Consider the following 27,188-nt stretch of genomic DNA (forward strand, 5'->3'; position numbering starts at 1 on the left):
CATCTAAAGCCTCTAACTCCCAAAACATGTATGATGTGTTAACCTCGCTCCCCAGTGACTTGATTATTTTGCTTTAACTTCCTTCCTCAGTTCTTCTGTGGCCAGGTCATAAGATATTCTTGGATTGTAGTACAGAAATACTGACCTGCCTTTGAATAAGTGAACATTACTACTGGAAGCATTTGTAACATGACAGCGCTGAGCTCACTGTGGTCTTTCTAATCCTGTTGAAAATATAAGGTAGACCTACCCTTAGACTGCTCGTAAATGGTAGGTACTGTTTTGGTTTTTTTATTCAAAAACCCCCCCATATCTGTAATGCTCTATAAATACCATGGAAAATAGAGAACAGATCCAGAAGTTGTATCTATGTAAATTTCTGATTTCTAAGCATGTGCTTCTATTAAGTTTCTTTTTACCTGGTACTGCTGCAATGGCTTTGCCTGGGTTACCTCCTGAGCATTAAACTGCCCAGACTGTGAAAGAGGGGAACAAACAAACAGGGAGGGGAAAAAAAAACACCGAAAGATACCTAATAGCCAGAAGACTTGGCCCATTATGCTGAAGAAAACACAAAAGCTGAGACTTGGAGAGGGGACGCAACTGTGAGAAGTCTAATGCCAAAGCACCAGGAGTGGGCCAGGTGCTGGTATTTGGGAGGGTGCTCCTGGTCCCTGTGTGAGAGGCGAAAGAGTTGTATCTCCTTCTGTTTTCTTTACCCCAGACTGATAGAAAAGCAAAAGAGATTCTTATCTCTTCGTCCTATCCCAGCAAGTGAAAATACAGATATGGGTCTTCTACTTTACCTCTTTCCTGGTGCTTGGTTCTGTTCACACTGTGCTTCTGCTTTAGGAAACTTTTACTCCTCTTGTTTAAACTGCTATCAATGGGTTTGGAATTGCATTTATCAAATGTATTGGTCTAATGCTACTGGTACTTGGCAGAACTAGACTGGATGTTGCAGCAGGTAGTTTACAGTGACATGCTTTTTAGAAAGCTATTTTTGCAATTCACAGGGTTTTGTTTTGTTTTTTTGGGGGGGGTTCTAAATGAGCTATAATTTGTCACAAATAGTGACCTACCCCATGGTATACATTGATTTCCTCCTCTCCAATATCAGATCTTAATGAGAGGAGCTTTAATTATCTACTATTTGGATATTGGGTAGAGAAATACTCTGTTCACAGTGAACTTCTTGCCTTTTGTGCATGTCAAATTAATTACTGTAATCTTCTGTTATGGGTTTTTATTTATTACTCCAACATAATTCCTCTTTTGTCACAGGATTTCCTCTTTTCCTTGCTGTGCAGATACGTTATTTCAGTTAACAGTGTTTGAAAGGTTGAGTAGGAAGGATGAGTACAGGAAAGCTTTCTCTGACTTTCTGATGCAAGAGGCTAATTAAAAGCTTGCAGCATCTTGTTTCACAGTTGAATAAGATTTTTTGTGGGTTTTGTGTGTGTGTGTGTTTTTTTTGTTTGTTTTTTAATTAACAATTCGTGAGTGTCTTAAATCCATGTTTTTCTACGGAAGTCTAACATTATCCTAGTCTTCTTTTATAGTATTAGTTCTGATGTTACACAGTGCAATGGTCAAAGAAGAGATTCTTTGTTCTTTAATGTGCTACATTTTGTTCTTTAGAAACAGGCAAATGGTTATAATCTCTAGATTTAGTTTTCAATAACCCCGCTTCCTGGTTTGTGGTATGTGCTGCACAGGACATCCTTTAGTCATGCTGTATCACATGCAAAAGAACAAAATCTGCAGCCCTGATGTAGGCAAAAGGGAGGGGGAACAGGCAGGAACACTTGACTGGGGCTGGTTTTGTTAGCTGAGAGCCACGGCATCCCCTTAATTTTCTTTGTCTACAATGTTCTTTAATATGGCATAGAAGTTTTTGATTTGTATATTTACTGTCAATGTGATATAAAACATTACTTGTGTTCTTTTGTTTTTACAAAATGTAATTTTTTGTTTTACAGAACATAATTTTGGTAGGTCAGTTTTATAGAGAGCTGGAGAAATATAAATACTTTCTTTATTGCAAGCTGCTTTGAATATGTTTGATCAAAATTAAGCATTTTGAGAAATACATTTGATTCTTGGTTTTGCTATTTGTAGCAAATCTTTAAAAATTCTTTCTATGAGAGAAAATATCTGTCATAATATCGTGAGCATAGACATGCTCTGCCTTGTGCCAGTAAGTGGTTTGGGGGCTTGCTGAAGAGACGTGGGGAAGCTGGCTTGTGCTGTGTTTCCAGAGTTGTTTTCCTTCTACACTTGACTCCCCCAAGGGCTAGACCCTCCTTTGGGGGCTATTAAACCTGTCATTAAAGGTATGTTATGGACTGTGGCTCTGTTTCACCACAGCAGTGGTGAGAAGATAACTGCATTAGAAAACTATGAGCATTATGCTTTACATGTATCAGAAGTAAATGTACATGCAAAAAATTCTGCTTTTTTCATGTTACCACTGAATGCTTGCAGCAGAAACTCTTTAATAAGCAATCAGATTATTAAGACTTTATAATTCTGTAAAACATCAGTTTAATGATATGGGGCATTTTAATGATATGTTAGGGGACCAACAAATGGGGAAAGACTTATTTGCTGTAGCAGAGCATAATAACTAGTGAAATCTTTTTTTGAGGCTCTTAAGAAAGTTTACCTAGATTTTATTTTCTAGTTGTTATGTAAATATGAGGCACACAACATGAAAAATTTGTATCATGTTGCGTTGGCTTTTGGTAATAATAAACAAAAGCCATGTGATCTTGTTTGGTCCTCAGAAAAATTTCCAGTCTTTCTTAAACATCCAGGTCAAAGGGAAAGTGCATATAGAGACCTCTGGTAATCTGACATTAAGGTGACTCAAACTATCATTCCATATACTTCCAGCAGTATTTGCACAGTGAAAACACTGATAGCTACAGTTATGCAAAGGAAAAATTAATTAGATTTTCTTCTGGAAACAGCAGTGGTCCATGAATCATTTATGGTCAGGTTTTTTAGTCTTGGGTAGAAGTCCAAGAGTGTGGTAAAAGATGAATGCAGAGAACAGTCTCTGCAGTATTTCTCTCAGGAGGATGAAAAAGGTAGAGAGTATACAACTGTGCATGCTCTTCTCTCAAAAACAGCTTCTTTTCAGATAATTCTTCTTAAATTATTTTTCTCTGTTATGTCATCTCAGCCTCTTCAGCACCATACTTCTGGGTTTACCAAAATGTAAGACTGTATATTTACTTTGATTTTTATATACAGAACATACCAATAAAAAAGAAATACCTTATGGCAAATATTTTGAGTATGTTAAAAGCGTGTGTGTAATGTACTGGAGCAGAGGTTTTACACTCAAATACTAGATATAATTTGTTGCTAGTGTTTTTAGCATAATGGTTTTAATTGAGTGTGAGCTAGGTGGGGTTTTGACATTGGAAAGTAGACTGCTACCGAAAAGCAAGTATTTGGACAGAGATACTGTGCTGGACATATGCGTTGCCTTAAGTTAAGTTCTCCTTGCTTTTTAGAATTGCTACTGAAGAGTTGCTTGACTGATATTTCTTCAGCTTTAGGTAGTGTGTTTTATGCAGAAAGAATACATGTAATTATGGCCAAATAAAACAGCATGAACTCTAGAGTTCAAATGCAATTTTAAACATGCTTACCGTTTTGCAGAAGATAATTGTCTTTCTCTTTGCTGCTGGGCAAGTTCAGTACAACTATTTGGCTTAATATGTAAAGAGTGGTTTGGCTCCTCCCCAGTCGAGGGTAATTCAAGGTCTGGCGTGCAATTGGACTTACAGATTTGACATTAAAGAATTTTCAAAAGCCTTAAATTTCATCTCTAGGCAACTGTGCAAAATAATCCTGCCAAAAGAAATACTACCATTCTAGGTAGTGTCCTGCCAACAAGCTATTGTGTAACGGCTCTTTCCTAGAAGATACGGCATTGAGTAAAAATCATCTGGAAGTGTTATGTAGTTGCAGTACATTACAGGTTCAAAGGAAGGAAGACTAGAAATAAAAAAATTGTTTGAATAGTTATTCTAACTAGTATTCCTGTAAAGAATAGTTATTCTTTGTGTTGGCTCAAGGGCAAATCTGCTATACTCAGATTTTTTTGTATGGACAATTAATTCATCTTTTGAATGTATTTAACTTTGAAGATTTTTCTAGGCTTATTTTTGTGTGTGTGGATTTACAGCTTTCATTTTACAATCTTTCTGGCAAAGCTGTTGTTCCCTCTTCTGGTGAGGTGTCCGCAGCATTTCTGCGAGCTGCTGGGCAAACGCGTGCTGACCAGAGGGATCAGCTGAGCTAATGATGGTGCTCTCTCCTCTCCGGAGAGAGATGTCGCGAGGCAGCCTTGTATCCTCACCAGTGTCGCAGCGCACGCCAGGCAGAGGAAGAGGCGAGCGAGAAACGAGAGCAAGACGATTTGTTTCAGGGTCAGAACGCCCACTGGACGCACAGGTCCAAAGTGATTGCCTGCCTTGAAATGGCAGGATGTGCTTTTCTGGCAGACTTAGCAATGCTTCTTGTCAGCCTTCTTCATTTGTAATTTGACCTGAACTGTATTTTGCTGCTTGCTAGGCAGACTAGTTAAAATTAAGGAGAAAAGTGAACTATAAAGGAGTTTAGCAGAATGATGAATTATAAATGTTAGGTGAAACCCCGTATATTTGGCGCTCAGGCTCTTGAAGTTCTCACAGGCGTGTTGATACTTACAGCTTGGCTGCAATTCTCCGACCTTTATTGTGGCTAAAAAGCATGTGAGAAGTCTGTGAATGAAGAGCTGAAGTTAAATGTGAAAATGTGTGAACTCTGAATGTGCTTCTCTCTTTCTAGCTGTAGGCTGAATCATTTGAAGAGCTTAAATTAAATTCTTTAAGGATGCCCATTCAGTCAGCCCCTCTGTTGGCAAGATACTCTGTGGGTTGCTTGGAATTGTTGGCAGCTGTCTGAAGGGTGTTGTTTTTGTTTTTTTTTTCCCCCATTAAAATTAATGGCAGATCTTCTGTGTGTTAAGACAGCTTTGAAGAATTAGTCAGTGTTTCCAGAGGCAAGAGCAGTAGTTGTTTCTAGAGCTGGATGTGTAAGTGGAATATGTTCATTAGTATATTCGGATAGTGAAATATTTTGATTTCCTTGTTTTTGCCTCCTTGGCCAAGTGTTTCTTTATGCTTGTGGCCTATTTTGTTTTGTGAAACTTTTAAACTGTGTGTAGTATAGTTTATAGAAAAGTACAGCGTTCACACTACTAACTTATTGTAGTTACATTTGGAGAGGGATTTTTTTAAGGTAATAGGCTAATCTCAGTAATAGAACACATTTATGCTACACTGGACAAATGTTCATCTGTGGAGTCAGTGAATGCAATTGCAATTCTTTTGTCCTTCCTTCTGCTGCCAATCCGTGAAGGCGTTGTAAGGGCAGTGTGGTGGGAGGCTTGGAGTACAGCAGGTTCGATACCCAATCACATATCTTTCTTTACAACTTGGAGAACGATGCACTTAACATACCTCGGCTGGTTTAGACTGGTCAAGTGAGGCTGAGCTGGCTAAAGCTTTGCCAGAGAAGGAGGAGAAGGTGCTGATTGTAGCCAGTAGCCTGAGTGTGTGAAAGAGGTGCCTTTTTATTGCCATGGACCGCGAGTCAAGTGTTACTTGGGAGTGACTGGTACTAGATAATAACTAAATCAGTGCTTGAATGCATGGTGATGGACTGTTGCGTCTAGTTACCTCAGATGGGTTGTTGTGGCGTGATACACACAAACCATGAAATAAACCATGCAAAGAAATGCTGTCTTTCACAGAAACTGGAATAACATCATTACTTTACATTAGGGGATTAAGACTTGGTTTTTAAAAACATTCAAAACGTGTAATTGCTCAGTGAGTCCCTCAAGTATTTCTGTCTAATCAAATTCTGTAGCATTACAAACATTTCTGGATAATGCTGTTTTAGATTTAATCACAAATCCCAACGGATGATTATATCCATTGTCACTGTAGCTAGCAGTAACTCTTCCTTGAACACTGGATTGATCAAAGAATGAGCGGCCCACAGTTCTGTTTACAGCGTGCTGGAAAATGCTGCATAAGTTTCCTGTGCTCTGGAGAACTATACACGTTTGACTTCTGTACAAAAAGAGTTGCTATGAGTTAGTGCACTGTAACTTTAAAATCAGCATCTTGCATAAATCTAAACCCCTGACACCAAAATAATAGATATCATTAATTAGTCACAGATGCTTTTTATGTAGCCAATTCTAGACCAGGTCACATAACAAAACTGAATAGTGTGATGCAAAGACTCTGACAGAGTCTCGCTTTGGAATTTGTAACTACAGCTTGATGCTTGTATTAGACTAGTTGTGAAAGCCTCAGAGGCATCAGTCAATGATTTGAGAGCCTCCAGCCAAAGGAATTGCATATCGCATTTGGTTCAGCTTGGAGTTTGCAAAGCCGTTACCCTGGGTGGCATATCCTTGCATGAATTCTGCTTTTCCTTACATGCCAAACATCATACTTTGCAGCTGGTTTGTCTTTCAGAGTTTCTAAAACAGCATAACATACCTTCTGCCAAATAGGTTTCAGGAAAATAGGTTTATATTAGTAAGTATTGAGGTTTTATAAGGCCCAGACAGCTGTTAAGTTGGTATATTCAGTTTGCTCTAAAAGTCTTTCAGGTAGCTGTGATAGCAAGTATGCACATCAAGATTAGAAAGTTTGAAATGAGGGTGTTCCATGTTTGACTGTTTTCAGGTAATCTCTGTTAAGGAAACAATTTTCTTCAGCTCTGTAACATGTTATTGGCATCACTTTCATTAACCGTTGTTGGACTGCGTTTTCCACTGGTGTGGCACAAGGGGAGGGTGGCGGTAGCAGCTTGGGGAAGGGACACGTGATAAACCAGAGGTTTTGGGGACAAGGTGAGATGGGGCTAGGGAAAGTGAGGCGTTGGGCAGGAAGGGGAGAAAGGCCATGGAAGTAAAGCTGAATCAAGAATGAGTGGAAACCCTTGTGCTGTATCAAGAGCTGGAGAGCATTAACAGCAGGATTGCCACCGTTTCCTACAGCCATGGACTTTCTGTGGTGTAAATGACAATCTGTCCTATCAGTCTTAAATAGCTTCTACAAGTGATTAATATAATGTCTTGTTTGATCTTGATATGATGTCTTCTTTGTAGGATTTTTTTTTTCAGCTGCAGGCACTTTAACTCCAGACATATCAGAGAAACTTTTGTGATTAATAGTCTGCATGGGGTTTTAATTTTTTTTGTGTATGAAAATAAAGTAATACAGAAGGAAAGATAAATACGGGAGTCTTTTGTGGAATAACCACAGTCAGAGATGGAGGGAACATTTTTCAAGGCTGTTTTCAATGAATTTTAATTCTTGGTTCAAAATGAAATAAGCATTGGCAATAAGCCACAGAATTATCTTCTCCCGTGTTTACTGTATTCATAGTTAATTATGGCTTTTAAGCTTCTATAGAGATGAAAAAGTTCAGCCTGACATCTGACATCTCTTTCTACTTAATGCTTAAGATTGTGTGAGTGCGTGTGTGAACAAAATACTATCATTTAACTGTTTATTTTGTTTTTATTTACAAAAGGTGGAATATATGTTAGTAAAATTTGACCATGAGAATAAGAAGGTACGCTTGGTGCTATGTGGTGAAGAAGTTCTTCAAACACTGCAAGACAAGGGGGAAAAGGTAAACCCCAAGTGAGTAGCTGTTTCCTGTGTGCTTTTTTTTTTTCCTGTTATGACACTGTACAGAGTTTTATAGGACTAACTTGACTTTCAAATCTGCGCTCAGTAAAGTTGTAAGCCACAGATACCAATATTTTTGGATAAAACTAGGGCACAGGGAAGTGAAAGATCCTAAGCACATCTGCAGGTGGTCCACATAACTTTTGTGTTACACCTTGGAAAAAAAAAAAGATGCAATGATGAATAATGTAAGGATGTAATGATCATAAATGGAAGTTTAAATGTTCTCCATTTTCATGTCTGTGTCATCACAAGCAGTGGTGATGTCCATCTGATTGTGAGATGTGAGCCTGTTGTGGCCATCTTTTGAACCTTCACCCTCGTTTTCTCCAGGGCAAGAAAATGAAAACCAAGATTAGAGAGGTGGTTTATTCTGCATTTTCTGTGTTCCTGCTACTGTCTTATGGAGAACAAAAAAGAGGGGCAAACAGGCCTTCTTAGCTGTCAGCAGATAAAACTTAGAAAGCACAGAAGGAGGTCCCTCTGCACTTACTCTTTATGCCTAATATTGGGCATCTCCAACAAAATAATTCTAGAAAATAATTAGATTGTATCCCTAGTTAAAGTAGCCAGAAAACGATGAGTTGCCTTTTAATTGATGGCAGCAGATCTGTTTTTCCAGGGCAGAGAAATGAGACCAGAGACAGTGGAGTGTTTTGGTTGAAAAGAGCCAAAAGTAGGTCACAGATTACAAGATGTTAGAGAAACATTTCCCTAGTGATGATAGGCCTTTGTGCCCTGGGCCTCTTGTTGTCTTTCCAGGTACCCTAGCCCTCTGCTTTCCTGTAAGGCTTTCTTGCCTTTCTCACTGTATGTCAGAAAGGGAGAATATTGAAGGCATGGAAGAAAGGATTACCCTGCTTTTAGACTTTATGCTTGAAATTGCTACCGGCAGAAGGAGGACCGGTAGTGGAAAATTCTGCTATGCCTTTGAACAGAGCAAGCTCCATGGAGATGAGGTGGCTTGTCAAGGGGATGGGGAAGTTTTGCTTTCCTGGGGTAAATACATGCACTCACATTTCTTTTTTTTTTTTCTTAAAGTTACAATTTTTTTGTAGTATGACCATGTTTTCACAGGAAGGTAGAAAGAAAATTTAAGTGTAACCTTTGCCTTGCCTTGCCTTGTACTGTGGAAACAGCTAAACATTCTGTTTTGCGAGTTTCAGCTAAAACCTCCCAGAACAAAGCTTGAGCCAGATATTAAAGATGATTACGATTTGACAAATTCTGGGTTTTTTTGCACTATATAGCAGCACTTCAAGTGCAGAACTGTGCCTTAATTTCTTTTAGCTGTTTCCCAGTGGTCTCCCATTGGAAGGTCTAATTTCGCAAAACAGTCAGCTTTGTTAATAGGTGCTATTTCTTATATGTTGCATTCTTTTCTGAAATTCATGCTAATAATTCATCTCTTTTGAAGTTGTATAAATATTTAAACTAGGCTATTTTGTTTAAGTCACCCAACACTCTGGCGACCAGAGTATGGAAGCTATATGATTGAAGGGACACCTGGACAGCCGTACGGGGGAACCATGTCTGAATTTAATACCGTACAAGACAACATGAGGAAAAGAAGGCAAGAGGCCGCTTCTGTACTTAAAGAAAATGAGGCTGTTTGCACTGTGACGTCATTTCCAAGGTTAGATTGTTGTTTGCTTGAGAAACGTAAGGCTGTGTAGTGGTGAACGTTTATGCTTCTCTCCTTATTGCTGTATAGTTATACTGTACAATGAAACTGAGCAAAATATGATTCAATTAAAATAATTTAAGTTAAAGTTCTTGTTTCCTAAAAATTTTTGTCCTTATGAGACAGAAACAAATCAGTATTTTTCACTTTTGTAAGTTACTTTTAATCTATTATAGTTTTGTATTGAAAGTCCTGAATACTGAAAGCAAAGTATCATAAAGTAGTCCATAATCTTGGATTGACATGGCAAGTCATATATAAAAAGTTTCTCTACCTGTTTTCTAGGTTTTGATCTTTAATAAATAGCAGCTTTGTAAAATGTGACTAACCTGATCTAATTTTTAACACTAGTTATTTGCTAAAGTACACACATACTTCTTTCTTCTGGTGGCTCTGAGCATGCAGTAGAAGGGGATTGTGATTATCTTTACAAAATGAAAACCTGCCACCTTTATAATCCCGTATCTATTGAATCTAGAAAGGAGCACACCTTTCATAAGCTCATAACAGCCTGACAAAAGATAATTTCCTCTTGTTGTTGTAAAAGGTTCTTGAAAATGATGAAATTGAGCAAGTACTTCTTTGCCTGGGAGAAACCATACCCTGTGACCTTCCTTTCAAACATAATTCTAAGCAGGAATTTAGTATGTTCATTGTTGCTAGCGTGACCAGTCAAATGAATGAGGATAGTTATGCTTAAAATAGTAAGAAATTGTTCCACAGTGGAAACAGAAGCTGTTTCAGTTCAGCTGGTCTCATTGGCTGGTTTCTGGTAGAGTACAGAATGCAATGGCTCTGAATTCTTGCTCAGAGCATACATACATAGTACAAAATGTGACTTAGCAGCGAAGTTCATGCTCTTGAACCAAAATGCCTGAGTTATGCCCCATGAATGCTCCTTTAAGAACACTGACAAAATATGTTCCTTCCTAATGTGAACTGTACCAGATATCTCTATCCTAATAAGAGCTTGTATAAAGCAATGTAATAAGAAGCTCTAAATACATTACAGAATGTTTTTTTTGCCCTGCAACCTTACAAAATGGTTATACAGGTTAATAAATTTTGTATACAAAGATTTCAGATGCAGACTTGTACTTAATAAATAAGGAGGGGGGTCTTTATCATGTTAGAGATACAGGTAAATAGTTTTTACATGGCTGTAGAAGGCAATATATGGGACTTGATTTAGTGAAAGCTGGTAAATAATAAAATGCACAAGCTGTTTATGACTTAAGAATCATCCCAAACATGGTTTCCTCCTCCCTAGGCAGGAATAAGAAATGGCCTTTTGCCATTCATCCTGATTTTCAAGCTCCTGTTTGTTTGACTGAAACCTCACTAAATTACTTTTCTGAGGGTTTTTTTTATTGTTAGATCTTCTCTACAGTGACCTATATATTAAAAAAAATCTGTCCATTTAAAAGGACAAAAAAAAGCACTTGATAGCGTGCTGACAAAGAGGAAAGGTAAAGAGTGGGCTTATTCAAATTAAAATAGCTAAATTTGGTTTAAAATAAATGACCCCCCAAATGCTTGAATATTAAAAATACAGTGGTGATTGAGCACTGACATGCCTGTTTTTTCAGTAGCTGAAGTGCCAAATGGTTGGGGTTTGCCTGAGATGTCATAGCAAGTCATTGTCCAACTCAGAAGTTAAATGAGTATCTCCAGTTCCAGTAGTGAATTTTGCATAGTTAAACAGCTTCTTTATGGCTTCTTATGTAAGCAATAAAGCTAGTTAGGACAAGTAATAACTAAGAAGACAACTTCTTTATTTAAACCAGGAAGAAGAAACTGACAGTGAAATATATATTTAGCATAAGTAGTATTTTCAGAAACGTGACTGTGTTTCCTGGTATCTCAAGTGGCTTGTTTGTGTCTATTATCAGCTAACCTTTTTTAAAATTCCAAATATTGTGGCCTCTCTAGATAGCGCAGTCTTTGTCCTATATACTGTGTAGCATGGAGAAATTTGTCTTCTGCAACTTTACTTCCATTTTCTCTAATGCTCCTTTGTCTCAGTTGGGCTGCAAACCTGCTTACTCTGCTTTCCAGTGACTCTTGAGCTTTCAACAGAGGTTCCAAAGGGAAGAGTTTTATTTTGGTTTACTTGCACACCTCTCTGCATTTTGCACCCCATAGTTGTAACTTTCCTGTAAGCGGGACAAATTTAATAAGCAAGGAAAAGTTTTTCAAAGTTGATGTGTATAACACTTGAAATGACTTTTAATTCTTGTGGAGCAGAGCAGATATCTTTTTAACAGAGGTAGGTTGCTGGGAGTGGAAGTGGTGAATTACTTCAGGAATCAATATTAACCAGTACTCTCCAGAGAAACAGTTTAAGGCACAGAATGGTGCTGCATGTCAGTATTAATGACGGGTACTAACATGTGTGTGCATCCTGTGCCCAATACTGAAGTTTCCTGCTTCAGCCACTTAAAAGGTCTATGTTTAGCATCCACTGGTGGATGGATGTTTAAAGAAAAAGAAAAAGAAAAAAAGAAAAAAAAGAAAAAAACCCCTATGTTCTAACCACCATTAAACAGCCAGTTGTTAGCAAGCACTGACTGTTTAATGGTGACTGTCTTAAGACTGCTTTCTGGCAATTCCAGATGCCTAGGTAAGAGTGTTGAAAAGCACCTCAGAGATAACCAGTAAATACATGCCTTTAAAAAACTTTTTATTCCTTTATCTACTAGAATCCTAATCACAGATCATCTGATAGCTTTAAAATCACAATTGGTTTGCTTTTTGACTTGGACTCTCATTATTATGTGTTACAGGTTGGGGTGTCCTGGATTTACACTGCCGAAATGTGAGCCAACAGCAGTAGAGGGAGGAGCTTCAAAATCCCTGTTTTTTCCAGATGAAGCCATCAATAAACATCCTAGATTTAGGTAAGAGTATTTGGGGAGTGGGAAGGAGAAACTGAATGTTTTTATTTGTATAAATTTCATATGCATGCCTGCCACTGCTTTACATTACTGAAACAAGAGATTTATATGGCTAGCTGATGTACATATCCCAAGGACATGGAGAGGTCTGTGATGACATGTATTTTCTGTCAAAGTGACTTAAAGTAAACTGTTAAGTTTAAGTAACTTTATATAGGACACCGTGCCATTATGGGGCTAGTGCTATTGGTTTTGCTACTGCAAAATTGGTTCCAGTTTGAAATCCCATAGTTAAGCACTTTTACCACAGCTAATCCAGCTTTCACTCGGGGATGTCACAACACATTTTATTCTGGAAATACCATAGTGGTGTTAAGCCTATTCTAGTTACCCTGGCATGGGGCATGGTATCAAACTACATGTGCAGTTCTAGAAGGTTTTTTGATTACAAAATAAAGCTTAGGAGAGCCAGAAATCATTCTATTTTGAAAACTAAGCATGCCTTTTCAATTGCACCTTTCTTCTTCAGGTCTACGGCCTTTTAATTCTGCCTGTTCTATCAGCATAGTACAGTGAAGTCCCTCAAAATAGGGCTGACTTCACTGAAGAAAAATTCATTGTTGTACTTGTTATAATCTATTGTAAACTAAAGAAGGGACCTGAAGGAAAGTGCTGAAAATAAATGAGACAAGTTGACATCCTGAAATCCTGAAAATTACTGAGAAACTAAATGTGAAAATATATTTCAGCAAACTCTTTTTGTTTTAGTACACTGACCAGAAATATTCGGCACCGAAGAGGAGAGAAGGTTGTGATAAATGTACCAAGTGAGTGAATTTTTTTTTTCTTTTTCAAAATAATTGTTCAATCTGATACTCTGGGTTACTGAGTATTTGTATTTTCCACACAGTATTTAAAGATAAGAACACGCCATCACCGTTTATAGAAACATTTCCTAATGATGATGGAGAAGCAGCAAAAGCAGCTAAACCAGACTATATATATATGGATGCTATGGGTTTTGGAATGGGAAACTGCTGTCTTCAGGTAAAATGCGTCTGCTTTCAAGGTGTAACAGAATGTTGTCTGCCTTAAACTGTGCCCTTTTTAAGACTTGCCTTTTCTCTAATCTCTCTAGCTTAAATTAGCTGATGAATTTTCAGAGCAGAGGAAAAGGGAAATAAAACAACAAACTCTATCTTGCATATGATAACGTGTTCTTAAAATTCAGGTTTGTTTGTTTGCGCTCTGTTTCTTTTCTGCTAACTTTGTAATGTACTTTCATGCCTTGCCAGAAGAGTTTGCTTGATCACTGGGCTGGTCAACTCCTGTTCATTTGATCAAGCACCCTCTCCTGGCACTCCAACATCTTTCAAGAATGAAAGATCAGGACAGAAGATCACTGTCGCCTTGCTTCAGTCTGTAACTGAAGGACATTTTGGAAATGGAAAGTGAACTGTCTTGTAGGACTGTGGAGGTTTTGTTTGGTGTGGGGTGGTGGATGTGTTTTTGTTGTTTGTTTTTTAACCCTTCCCTATTCTGCAAAGCAAGCAATAACAGGTCATCTTAAATTAGAACATCTTAAATTGTGTGTTACCTTTAAAAATAAGTAGCTTTTTCCTTCAATGTAATTTTATTTTCTTTACAAACAGCAGTAACCCCTGTATAAAATTCCTTATCCTTCGATATTTTTTAGCTATCTACTAAGAAGCTTTCTTGTTGCTTGCCCCATGGACCTACCAAATCTATGTGGGTAGCTGTCTTCTGTTAGTGTGTGCTGGGAGGCATTTTTGTTTGTTTTGTCCCTCTAATGCATGCTCTCCTCATACAGTTCTCATTTCTTTGCCTGAGTTACTAGTATCCTGCAGCATCCTAATTTTAAATCCAAGTTTTGTGTTTTGGGAGTGCTTTAATCCTTTCAAAATCTGTTTGTTTTAAAGGTTTTTCTGTTATAGCAACCTGATGCTAGCAGCTGATGGCTTAGGTAGTAGCAATGTATTTTGATTGTTGATAACATCTGTTTGTTGCCACTGCTGTCTTGGAAGTGGAACTAGGAAGAGGCTAATGTGTTAAGTCTCTGGGGAATTAAAGGCAATTCTCCAAGCTCTTCTTGTTTCACAACATTGGTAAAAATAATCCCCATTCAAAACACTTCTCTTTGAGATTAAGAAACTAAAAAAGCTGAATAAACAAAACATTCTTGAGAGCAACTAAGAGTGATTTCTCCTCACTAAGGGTAAACTAGGGAGAATCCGATCAAGTAGCATGGTGTGTACAGTACCGTGTGTTTTTACGCAGTATTAATTTTGATATGGCCTATTTCTCACCATCACTATTTCTTATTTAAGACCAACAAAAGAAATACAGCCTTACCTTTCAGTCCTCATATGAACTTGTCTAAAATTATATTACATTCCTAGTTATGGAATACCATGTAAATATTCACCATCCTCATAATCAGCGGTCAAATTCGGCAATTTTATTGTCAAAGGGAGAATGAAAATAAAGCTGGTAGATGCTGTAAGCATCTGCTTATGTATTAACTGTTAATTCTTGATAACTGACTAGAGGAAAACATGTATTCTCTGCCAATTTTCCATAAGGCTTTTTGTAGTAGATGTACTTCCTTTTTTTATTTTCTCTGTATGCCCCAAGATTATAACTTGGTTAAATATAATTTCAAGATATTTTCAAGGTCCAGAATAATTACTCCTCGGTTTATTTGGGATTGTCTGCAGTTACAGTGCAGTTCCTGCCAGGGCACCTGCCAGGGTGGAAGGCTCTGCTCTCTGCAGTCGGCTAGGCAAACCGTAGTGCTCCTGCCCTTTCCGAGGCTCCGTGTCTGTATGTCTGCGGAGTTTCATGCTCCTGTGTGCTGCTTTCTGCAGCCCTTGTGGGGCTTGTAGCACTCTTCTGGGGAAGATCGCTGTACTTTCATCACTAACAGGATGTTTGCCTTAAAAGGTGACTGAGTCAAATCCCAGATTTAATATGATTTGGGATAAACATAAAGGGGAAGGGGAGGAGCATATAGCTATGTCAGGAGAAGGAAGGGTTACTGCACCCCCACCCTGAGGCAGTCTCCCTAGTTCTGGAAATCCAAAACTAAACTTCTCTGCAAGAGGATTATAGTTGGGTCTTTTCAAAGTGGATGTTTTCTGATAGCTAGGTGAAGGCTAGACGGAGAAGAAATATTTTCCTTGCTCCACACACTTTTTCTACTTTTAGATGTTTTCTCTTGAGGAGTGTTGGCTAGAGACTGGGAAAAAGAAAGAGTGTCCCACTAAGCTCAGGAGATTTTTTTTTAAGTTTATTTGGAGGGTGGGAAAGGCTTCAGTGCTAGGTAAAGGACTGAGAAGAACCTGTGTATTTCATGGGGCTTATTAATGATACTTTCTTAAAGTGTTAAATGTGTGTTCAGCTGGCATTCTTCAGAACACTCAAAAAGCAACAGTGATTTTGGAGCTGAAGCCTGTTGCATAATGTCATGACAGTGGCCCAGAGGTCCCTCCCAACTTAAATTAACCTATGATCTGTGAATATGTAAACTGAGAAGCAAAAGATGGGGACTTTTATTCTGTTTAGTCTCTTTTAACAACCTTGAGGTGTTTGAGCCCTCTGCATTTTTAAAATCTGTAAAGTGGTAGTTTGGAAAGTCTGGAGGGAAGGGTCTGATACTGCAGATGTATCTCTGGTTTGATACATCAGTTTATCTAGGACTTTCAGACCATTAATTTCTTCTGCAAACACTTCATTTCCATCTTTCTTTGCTTGTATTAGAGGCCAGGACAAAATTGGAATTTTTTTTTTTTTAAATAAAGTTAGAGTAGACACAAAGCTATTTATTTTTCTCAGTTTTGCAGGATCAAACAAAGACATCTTGAAATTATGGCAATTTTATAAAACAGGATTAACTGTCACGTAAAACAAACATTACATCTACAATAGTTTTTGACTGTTGTTTTAAGGGATTTGGTTTCTGGTGTGTTTCCTGAAGTTGCATTAACAACCCATGTATGTATTGTAGATGTTAACTCTGTTTTCTTTAACTCTCTCTCTTCAAATGTTTGTATATTTAGCCTCACAGCCTAAGCACTGTTGCCTGAAATGTTTTAATGAACATAGAAATGGTGGGAAAAGAAGCTTATGATGTAAATGCCGCTGATGGGGCAAAAGTTTGTCCAAGAATCACAAAAAGACATTTAAAATTCTTGATATTAAGATCTTTTTACGATATCATTGATTCTAATAGAAGCTCAAATTCCAAGAAGATTGAGCATGCACTGTGATTATAGAAATTATAATAGCAATTGTACTTCTTCCAACAGGTAACATTCCAGGCTTGCAGCATTTCTGAAGCAAGATACCTCTATGATCAGCTAGCCACAATCTGTCCAATTGTGGTAGGTAAAGTACTTCTGTCACATGGACTATTTAATGTGCAAAAGCCACTAAATGTAAAAAATAAGATCTGTATGAGAAAAACCTAGATGCTAGTGAGAAATTTAGTATTTCAGGAAAAGTATCAGTGTCTCTTGCTACATTGTCACATGACACTGAGTAAATCTTACTATTCCAAAGAGGTTTCATGCATCTGAACTGTCACCAAGTAATCTTTTATGTGCGTACAATCTTCAAAAAACGTGTATGATACCACAAAGAAAAAGATGCCTGTTTCTCATCCTCTTTCCTGCTTCCCACATGCACAAGACTTCTGTCAAACACCTCTACAAATGCATTTGGGACCCTTTTTCAAAAAAAAAAGATAAGGTCACTCCTTAAAGAATTTCTGTATTTTCACCCCCAATTTAACGTTATGGAAAATTTCAACTTAAGCTGAATCTGTCCCTTTTGTGAACGCCTAGAAACAAGTATTACAAAACAAAGCATTGGTCTGTTTTACATGGTGAGCTCCAGCTTTGAGTGAGGTATGTTCCACCTCTGTTGATGAGGTGCCTGGCCAATACACTAAACAAAATAAAATGATGGCCAAGTGAACTTTTTGGAGTTTGGAGGTGTGCAAGCATGCTTCATCATGAAATTGCTTCCATGTGTATCAACTCTCTGTTCCTAAAATGCTGACCCATAGGCATAATTTGGAGAACATCAGATGCCCCTTAAATAACACTGTCCCTCTATGTAGCTATTTTCCAGAGACAGCTTTTTGAGAGATTTGTGAAGTTATAGGCTTTGGCTGTATGCTGAACAGAAGTATATACACTTCAGTTACTTCTGGACCAACAAGTTTCCCTTTCCTGTGAGATTAAGATACTACTTGTGGTTCCTTGGCTTGTCCTTTGTTTTCATATCAGGCTCTTTTTTGTTTTAGATGGCGTTGAGTGCTGCATCTCCATTCTACAGAGGCTATGTGTCCGATATTGATTGTCGCTGGGGAGTAATCTCTGCATCTGTAGATGATCGAACGCGAGAAGAGAGGGGGCTAGAGGTAAGTAATGTTAGGTAGTAGGCTTCTATTTTTTTATTTTTTTTAAGACAGAAAACTTAAACTTTCTTTAGTGTCAAATTCTGCATATAGTCTTCAGAATCCCTGATGAGGGAATGCGCATTCTTTGTGGTAAATACCTCACAGCAGAGAAAACATTCCCCTTGGTTGTACAGTTTACGGTAGCAAATGCATATTTTAGTTAGGTATGGAATTCCAGTAAAACTCCACTTTGATTCTTTCACAGCTTGCTGAAGAAGTCTGTCTATGATGAAATTTCGCATTCTGCATTTGAGCCCAAAAGGCAAAAGTTGCTTTGTATTAAATGTCAGGTGATGCTGAGTAAAGTTCTAGTGTAAACTGGAACTGCATGAAAGGAGCCAGTCATCAGAACTTGAACCTAAGAAACTTCTCTAAGCAGGAATTGACATCCAAGACATCTACAGAATTATATATATTTAAAAAAAAAAAAAAAAGCTACTTGAAGTAATTCTTGAAATACCCAGTTGAAGAGCATCTCTAATGATGTGTGCGTAATGAAACTATATTGGTATGTGTTGTTGTAGGTATAATAACATTTTACAGATACTTAGGTTTATTTTGAAATGCTGTGTTATATCAGGAAAACATTTCCATTTTTAGAGAATTATAGCCAATATGTTTTGAAGAATGAACTGTTTTGTCATTCAAATATATATCTATGAACAAAACAGTCAATTTCAGGGTGACTTTCCATCAAGCTTATTTAAAACTCATGCTAATAGGGTCCTTCTTGCACATGTACATGTCTGTACATCTGGACTTTCCGTTAAGTTTGAAGACTCAATATCATTTGAAAAACTTTGAAGCTGTAGTTTGTTTTAAACAGGGTAATAATTCTCAGATAAGTGTCATTAGTGAGCAAAAGTTGGGTAACGTTGTTAACAAGCTGTTAAAATATTGTATTCTTAAATTATATAGCCACTGAAGAACAACCATTATAGAATCAGTAAATCCAGATATGATTCCATAGACAGTTATCTATCTGAATGTGGTGAGAAATACAATGACATTGATTTGACAATAGACAAAGATATCTACGAGCACCTGATAAAGGAAGGTAAGTGTTTGCCTCGTTATGAGCAGGCTTAGAATACTGCTTGCAGTGTGTGGGGATATTTTGGTTTAAGTTTTAGTTTTTATTTTTCAGTCATTGTGCATCCCTGAGAGTGACTGCTGCTCAGGAAGTATCTATGTAGTCTGGTCCTGAGAGTAAAAATAGTGGTTTGTAGTGGAAACTGTGCCCCTGCTTCCAACCTGAGAAGCTCAGTGTTGCATTAATGTTTTATCTTTGTGGAGAGGGCAGAGCTGTCTTAGGAATCATGACACACAGGTGCATCAGAAAACAGGAAGAATGGCAGCTACATCAGTGTTCAGCTGCCATTTCCAAACAAGAACACATTCTCTTTTCTCTTTAATCGTTTCCTTTCCCTCCCCAAGTCGTCATTTAAACATTAACAGGATGTGGTGGGTTGAGGTAGTCTTGCACAATTGGATGTTTTCAGTCTTGGTTCTTGCAAAACATCATTTCCTAAAGCCTGCTTTGTGATCTCTGACTTGTCTCTCTGAATTTTCATTTTGTAGGTATTGATCACCTTTTGGCACAGCATATTGCACACTTGTTCATTCGAGACCCATTGACTTTGTTTGAGGAGAAAATACATCTAGATGATGCAAATGAATCTGACCATTTTGAGGTTATGTTTGGTTAAGAGCAATTAAATAAATATATACTTAAAATTGCTTATTCTTCATAGTACTGATCAATTGGAGGATGGCTATATTATCTAATAATATTGTTCTTTTTTTGCATTTTTCACTTACTCTAATTCTTTAGAGTGACTTTTCAGTTATAAACATGCTTATTTCTGTATATTTCTAAACTGTTTTATCATTTATTTAGCAGAAGATGGTGGCTCATACTTTAAACCCAGTAAAACAGATCCCAAACCTATGGCTATGTAGATAATTGTTATGGGGAACTGTCGTCTTTTATGGCTTGCTAAAAGCTGTTTTGCATGATGTATTTATATATAAGTGCATCTCTTATACAGATTTATGAAAGAATAACTATGATAATAAGTATTTCTAGTTTTAGAGGCATCAGCCCTTTATAAAAAGGTCAGTTAATCTCTGCCTGCTAGTATCTTGTATGTAATCCTCAAACCATATAGTATAAGCAAGTATGATATATTTGTCATACCCTAGGATGGGTAGCTACATTATGGCTTTTAGAAAGTCATGCCACTTTATTTGAAATTATTTCTCTGTAATTTGATGGGCTACTCTTGGGGAAACTAGTAAGACTTTAGTGATCTGTTTGTTTTTCCTTGATTGTGTTTATAGAATGATGCATATCTTGACTGTGACAGATTATTTCATGTGCTTTGCAGAATATTCAGTCTACAAACTGGCAGACAATGAGATTTAAACCACCTCCTCCAAATTCAGATATCGGATGGAGAGTGGAATTCAGGCCTATGGAGGTAAGGAAGGAGTCAATATGCACAAAAGCACATTTACTTCTAAATGGAAAAACGCCAGGCATTCTGCCATCCAGTATCATACCCTTATTACTTATGCTGTGTTTTGTTCCCTCTGAATCGCTAGATCCAAGCAGAGTGGACAGCAGTGTTTAATCAAACATGGGCTGTGGGAATGTAACTGACAGGGGAATCTACTGTAGCATAGTAAAAGCATGCTAATGGATTTGGGGTGATGGGGGCAGGAATCAGGCTTGTATTAAAGCAATTGTAAACAAAAAGCGTTTAGTTCCTGGGAACCTTACTACTTCAGTACTTTTCTTGGTACTGAACAATTCCACTGCCGTATTGTTTTTCACGAGCGCTTATATTTTATGGCTGTATATTTCTGAGCTCTCTAAATTCAGTCCTTTTAAAGTGGAAATTTAAGAGCTATTATGCATTTGTAATTACACAGAGAGCCTGAAGGTGCAGGTTATTAGGTAGCCTTTTAAACTCAAGTGTGTTTTGGCATTGGATTAAAGGGTTGAGGCTGTTGAAGCGTGTGTGCTGAAATGTGCATTTGAAGTCAATGTTGATGATTCCAGCACGCACGTCACCATCTCTGCTAGTAGAGCATTTGTGAATACATCCTTACAAGTATCTACATGAACGTTTGAGTCACCCTTTTAAACTTTTCCAGATAGCTGTCTGTTTTTATTAGCATGTTCCAACTGAAATAATTTAATCTCTAATCTTTTCATGTGTAGGTCCAGTTAACGGACTTTGAAAACTCTGCTTATGTTGTGTTTGTGGTATTGCTCACCAGAGTGATTCTGTCATATAAACTGGATTTCCTCATTCCTTTGTCCAAGGTAGGTGTGAAAGATCTCATTTATTGGCGCTAAATGCAAAGTAGTTGTGTCAAATTTCATTTTTACCCTCTGCATGCTAGGAATTAATATCCATACACTTAACGGAATACTCATTTCTGTCTTTCAGTCAGTTTTCATCTGGACCGTTACTTTACCATCAATTTCAACTCTACGATATTAAACAAATGTTCTACTATTTAATGTAATTAAGCTTATTGATAAATGGTTAGCTATTTCTTGTTTACCTTTCATGGCTCCATTAAAAATGGCCAATAGACCCTTATTCAGAAACTGTTTGTTTTTACAGGACTTGTTAAAAATCTAGTGAAAGCAAGATTGTCTTAGCTTGATTATTTCTCCTAAAATCAGTGGAATTTGGCTTTCAGTGATGGCAATATGAACATGGCTACCTCTTATGTTTGTTCCTATTAGGCACTCCATTTTGGCTTTGTGTATCAAAGGTTACTCAACGTAAATTACAAAATTAACTTTTTTCCCAGGATGCCGAGCTTCAGTCTTCCACGCACATTTGATTTCCCTCAGAGTCACATCTTCAGCAGCTAATATAAATCTATGCCTCCTTTTCCTTTCTCCATTTACTCCTATTAATTAATATATTTAAATATGTAGACCTGGCATTGTACTGAATTCATTCTCTCAAAGCAAGGGTTTTGTTGTGACATGTATAATATGTATTTATGACATCCAGTAGAAAAGATCTGTCCTACAACAATAATCCACGGTGTATTCTGACAATGGTAAATAAAAAATAATAATTTACAGTAATTTGTATTGTTCAGCACCAGTGACCAAGTACTTTAACTCTCCATGTAAGTTTATATTGCTGTCTTACATTCAGTGAAAGAATAGATTAAACTTCAGGCAACTGTTCTTGTGTAAGTTCTGTATAAGGAGGAGGAAAAAAATACGCTTAAAGCCTTGGAGAAATGATGTTATAGTTACCAAATGAAACAGTTCTGTAGAGACTTCATTAATTCTCCTTTTTTTTACGTATACATTAAGCTATAGTCTTCACTTCAATTGCAAGGTCTTTCTACAGTTCTTTTGCTTCATTTCTGCGCACAGCAGCCGTTCAGTATTTCATTTTTCCTTGTTACTCAATGTGTGGCTTCATGCCTATTTAGTGAAAATTGACAGAAATACTTCTCTGAAGCTCTGATTGCTGATTTTGTTGTGGGGAATTTCTGTGTTCTTAACAATGTTTGGCTACTTCAGAAATCTTGATAAATCTCGTTGTCACAAAATTCTTGAGACTGGCATGCTTCCACCATGGGGAAACAGATGGGGAAAATAACCTATGGCAGTCAAGGTAAAAACTTACTTAGGCATTAATTTTAACATGGCTGTGGCCTGTGTTTCATGTTCTTCTTTTCTGTCTTGTTTTTATTTGGGGGGAGAGGGAAAGGAGGAGTTCAGCATACTTAGTGTTACACGGTATTTGGGTGAAAACACAGCTGTTGTTGACACTGGTCACAACTGTGACTGGCATTTAAACAGACCAGTGGTGCAAAATGATTTTTTTTCCTTAATCTTGTCTGCTCAGTTGTTGTACTGTTTCAGATGAAATGCCCTTGTACATCTTCCTGAGGCACCTGACAAGAAAATTTTAATTAAATTGATAGTCCTACAGTGTACCAATAGTATCCTGCTGCTTTTCTTAGTGTTTTTAATTGAAATGGAAAAAAATACTGAAGTTGCTATTAACTCTAAAAAATAATTGATTGAAATAATACCAAACCTAAAAGGAGGAATTCTCTTCCTGATGTCGTGGAGTTCAGACTTCATAAATAATGAGCATAAAATACAACAATTTAGTATTAGTCAGTATTGTACTTACACAGTGCATGTGGAATGTCTCATAAATAAAGTGCAAATTTTTTAACTAACAAATACCAGTTAAGACTGAAAAAGAGATTGGATATAGAAGGAACCTGAACAGACTTGGGGAAAAAAATCAAGTTGTTTGAGCCTGCAAAGCAATTTGGCACATAATGCAGCACAGAGTTGCACAACCATCAGTAAACCTGCCTCTGTTGCTTAAAAGGATAAGGGTTTATGGAGCTAATCTCACAATAATCTTTGCTGTCTAATCAACTATGGTTGTACCCCAGCTAGAATGCTTTTAATCTTTCAAAACAACCTGTTGTATAAATACATTTCATAATGAATGAGAACAGGCTTTTGAAAACAAAGCTTTGAAAGTTAAGAATTAAATGAGATTTTGCAACGCACTTAAAAGGCAAACCAAAGAATTCAGCAAATTTTGGCCTTTTTTCTTAAGACAATGGTAAAGCTAGGTGTCTGAAAGTTAAATGATGGACAAAGTCTTCTATCCAGAAACTTAGTAACACTGCTGTGTAGTTTTTTGAGAATATTACAGTTTAGAACTTTTTTGCTGGCAGTTTTAATTTTATTTAACTACCTGATAGGTGTTTGGATTTGGGATAGATAATGATTCCAATACTATGTTAGCTGGAATATTATTTCTGAAAGTTCTTAATGCGGTGGTAACTCTTCTAAAGACTTCAATGATTTTGTTAATGAAAGCAACAGACTATGATTAGGGAAATGCTAGTTCTCTTGTTCTGTACTCATTTAAATTGGATCTAGGCATCCATAGAGAAATTTGCCAGATGGGATGCAGCCTGTTAATCAGAGCTGTTCCTCTGTTTCTGTTCAAACTTAAAAGATTAGCATTGCCTGTTCTAACATAGCAGCCTACTAGTAATACCGTTACCTTTTCTGATGGTGACCTAATTTTATGGAAAGTCATCGCTTCGTGGTTTTGCCCAAGACCCCTGGAAAAAATGAAATATCTCCAGAGCTTGGCCTTGTGTGGTGGAATAGTAAGGAACATAGTAGATGTCCCAACTAATGAGACCAAAATGGGAGGGTCTGGAGAATCCTAATGTCTGAAAATTTTCTTTACTAGGTGGACGAAAACATGAAGGTGGCCCAGAAAAGAGATGCTGTCCGGCAGGGGATGTTTTACTTCAGGAAGGATATTTGTAAAGGTATTGCAACAAGCCATCTGGCAACACTGTTGTCGATGTTTTGTGCGCCTCTTGCCTTCTAACTGCTTCTTCCTTTTCCTTTGTCACTCACTAAGGTGGAAATGCTGTTGTAGATGGATGTGGCTCTGCACAGAATGGCACAGACACGGAAGAGTACGCCCTAATGAGCATTGATACAATTATCAATGGGAAGGTCATAGCTTCTTCTATCTGGACACACAACCTTTCCCTCCATTCCACCCTCCCAAAAATTAGATCAAGCATCTTATGTACTGTGTTCTCTTATACAGGAAGGATTCTTTCCTGGTTTGATCCCAATTTTGAATTCTTATCTTGAAAACATGGAAGTGGATGTGGACACAAGATGCACCATCCTAAACTACCTGAAGTTAATAAAAAAGAGAGCATCTGGTATGTCTGACACTTTTGGACAGTGATGTTCTTGGCATTTTTCTACTTTGAGAGTAATTCAGATATTTTTTAGCTATCAGTTGGGTAAAACTGGTGGCAACTGCAACTCTCTGGTTAAGTATTGAATCATTAGGAACAAAGGACTGAAACGTTTCCTGGCTTAAATCTGGTCCTGTTTAATTCTGACCTTAAATGTTCAAGGGATCTATTTTAGAATTTAAGTTAGGAGTAATTGATACAGTTAGTAGGTAGTATCTCTCCAATCCAAGCACCACTTAATTTGCTTTTGCCACTGTTACCTGCTTTGTATTAGTGTTGCACATATACTAGTCCCTTCTTCCTCTAACTTGAGTGCTGCAAGGGCATGTGAGGGTGGGTGTGATAGCCGGTTATTACTGGTGCGACTCCAAGCATGCTGGCATTTATAAGATTAAATTCTGGTATGCTAGAGCATGAGGCCTTGTCTTTAGCTCCCTGATAAGAAAGCCCTTCTGTAAGGAGCAAAACCCCTTAAAACCAAAGCAAACCAGGTTCTTCCCTGCCTCCCCCATGTTACAATGTTTTCGAAGATAGGCAATATAATGACTTTTCATGCTCCTTCTTAAAATGCGCCAGTATAATGAGTAAAAGATGCAGGCTAGACATTCTCCTTCAGAATTGGGCACAAAAGTCTGTAACAGTTTTATACCTTTCTATATGCAAATCACCTGTGTACCTGCCTTGCTGTAAACTTAGACAGATAGTTAGACAGTTTCAGTCTCAAAAGTCAAGACAAATCCTTTTTTTATGGAATATATTCATAGGTTTTTAATTTTCAAGAATTAAAAAGGAACACTTCTAATTTCTGTAGAAACTTCTAGCTAAAGGCATTTTTAAAGCTGAGGTGAAAATCGGGTCTTTCCTACACCTGCTAAATTTAATATTTCAGTAGTGCTTCAGAATGGTAACAAGTTCACTAATTACTGCTTTCACTGAAAATGTTCCTTCCTAAGGCTGCTTATTCATAGGAGGCTTCAGGTTTCTGTCCCTCAAATAACACAGACTGGGGATCTGATGTTTGGCTTAACTGCATGAGAGATAAGAAACAGGCAGGAAGAAAACTTCCTGAAGCGCATTAGCCATTGCAATAGCAGTGTTTTCTTGGGTTTTGTCCTTCAGAAGAATGCTGCTTAAAAAGAAAAGGAATGCATAAGTTTAGCTTTTGTTTTTGTTCTTTCCTTCCCCGAGAGCTAATTACCTGAGGCTCAACACCATGTGGCCAGTGATCTCGTTCTGAAGAACTTCTTTGCTTCATGGTGCAAACAAGAATTTTCAAGTTGCAGGCATTGCAAAAACCAGCTCTTGTATTTACAGAGACTTAAAAGGCAGGAGTGAGGTAGATGAAATCTGGGGCTTATATCTCTTTAACTATGATAAACTGAAATGATTTTAAATGATAATTCACAAGAACTAGAATTCACAGAAGAAAAAGCATTAGCCATTGTGTTTCTGTGCCATGATATTTCTCAATCATGCGCTTTGGATTTTTCTGTCTTACTGTCAATCTTAAATCAAATGTGCCTGAAATGCAGCCCATCTAGCACAGGACATGTCTTGCCTACAAAGAATGGTCATTTTTCAGATTTCTCTCCTCAGATGGTGAACACAGAGCACTTCAGTGCGTTAAACACTGCAGTGTTGCTGCTGTGGCTTTAACCCTGCCCTCGCATAGTTCATCTCTGCCAGCTGCATCTTCTCATGCAGCACAGATGTGTATTGCCCTCACTGGTCTGGATCTAGCTGGTGTGTAACTGCCACCACCCTTGATCAGCCTAAAAACTTGCCTAGGCAAGCAGCAGCAGCTATTGGCCGCCACAGTCACAATACACCAAAGAAAGTAGTGTTAAAATGACCCACATCCTTGTCCTGATGCGCTCTCCTAGTTCCTGGCAGTCTGCAGCATAGGCATTTTCTCAGCCAAAGGTGGAACAGTAATCGTGGTGCTTAGTTACTGTTCACAGTCATGATTTCCATGGTATATGTCTAATGCTTTTTGAAGCAATTATACTTCTGGTCCTCACAAAGTGCCACAATTTTATTACATGCTCTGTGAAAAATGTACTTTTTTTTTGCTTGTTTAAACATTCATTTCATGATGCACCTTCTAGTTCCTGTATTGTAAAATAATACTTCTCTACTCACTTTTCATCAGCATTCATGATTTTGCAAACTACTTTGGTCTATTGTCTCTCCCAATCTTGAGACTTCCTTCATTCTGTCTCTCCTTACTTAGAAGTTGTCTAATACCTCTTATAATACCTCAATTTATAGTGCCTTTTTCTGATTTTACTCTATTCCGAGAGCTGCATGCTGTGTTCAAGATCTATGTCCTGTAGATTTCTACAGTTACAATGGGTGTCATTTATTTCCAGTGAAGAGTAATTGGGCTGGCTGACCACTAGGTGTCTGTGTTAGTATGAGCTACGCTGCTCTCTAATTTACATGAGCTCTGATAGCATGTAGCAGGTTTTTAGTTCAAGAATTTCTGTTGTTATGCTCTGGTAATCCCCTGGCCCTATTGA

At 37.6% G+C, this 27,188-nt stretch overlaps 1 protein-coding gene across 7 annotated transcripts in view; it reads left to right on the top strand.

Moving 5' to 3' along the window:
* The window catches only part of GCLC (glutamate-cysteine ligase catalytic subunit), a 37,593-nt gene that overhangs the window by 7,237 nt on the left and 3,168 nt on the right, over positions 1-27,188 (top strand). For 2 of the 7 annotated variants that reach the window (XM_067294173.1, XM_067294175.1), the window contains exons 2-15: positions 7,621-7,733; positions 9,220-9,417; positions 12,252-12,365; positions 13,131-13,189; positions 13,273-13,409; positions 16,691-16,765; positions 17,692-17,808; positions 18,766-18,904; positions 19,429-19,541; positions 20,238-20,330; positions 21,077-21,181; positions 24,135-24,216; positions 24,312-24,409; positions 24,507-24,627. In XM_067294173.1, coding sequence (XP_067150274.1) covers positions 7,621-7,733; positions 9,220-9,417; positions 12,252-12,365; positions 13,131-13,189; positions 13,273-13,409; positions 16,691-16,765; positions 17,692-17,808; positions 18,766-18,904; positions 19,429-19,541; positions 20,238-20,330; positions 21,077-21,181; positions 24,135-24,216; positions 24,312-24,409; positions 24,507-24,627 — 1,564 coding nt within the window. Of the gene's footprint in view, positions 1-7,620; positions 7,734-9,219; positions 9,418-12,251; positions 12,366-13,130; positions 13,190-13,272; positions 13,410-16,690; positions 16,766-17,691; positions 17,809-18,765; positions 18,905-19,428; positions 19,542-20,237; positions 20,331-21,076; positions 21,182-24,134; positions 24,217-24,311; positions 24,410-24,506; positions 24,628-27,188 lie in introns of those variants that run through there. The other 5 variants (XM_067294174.1, XM_067294179.1, XM_067294177.1 and 2 more) reach the window with 5 other exon arrangements.

The sequence above is a fragment of the Apteryx mantelli genome, chromosome 3, assembly GCF_036417845.1.
Source record: "Apteryx mantelli isolate bAptMan1 chromosome 3, bAptMan1.hap1, whole genome shotgun sequence".
In the NCBI taxonomy this organism is placed as follows: domain Eukaryota; kingdom Metazoa; phylum Chordata; class Aves; order Apterygiformes; family Apterygidae; genus Apteryx; species Apteryx mantelli.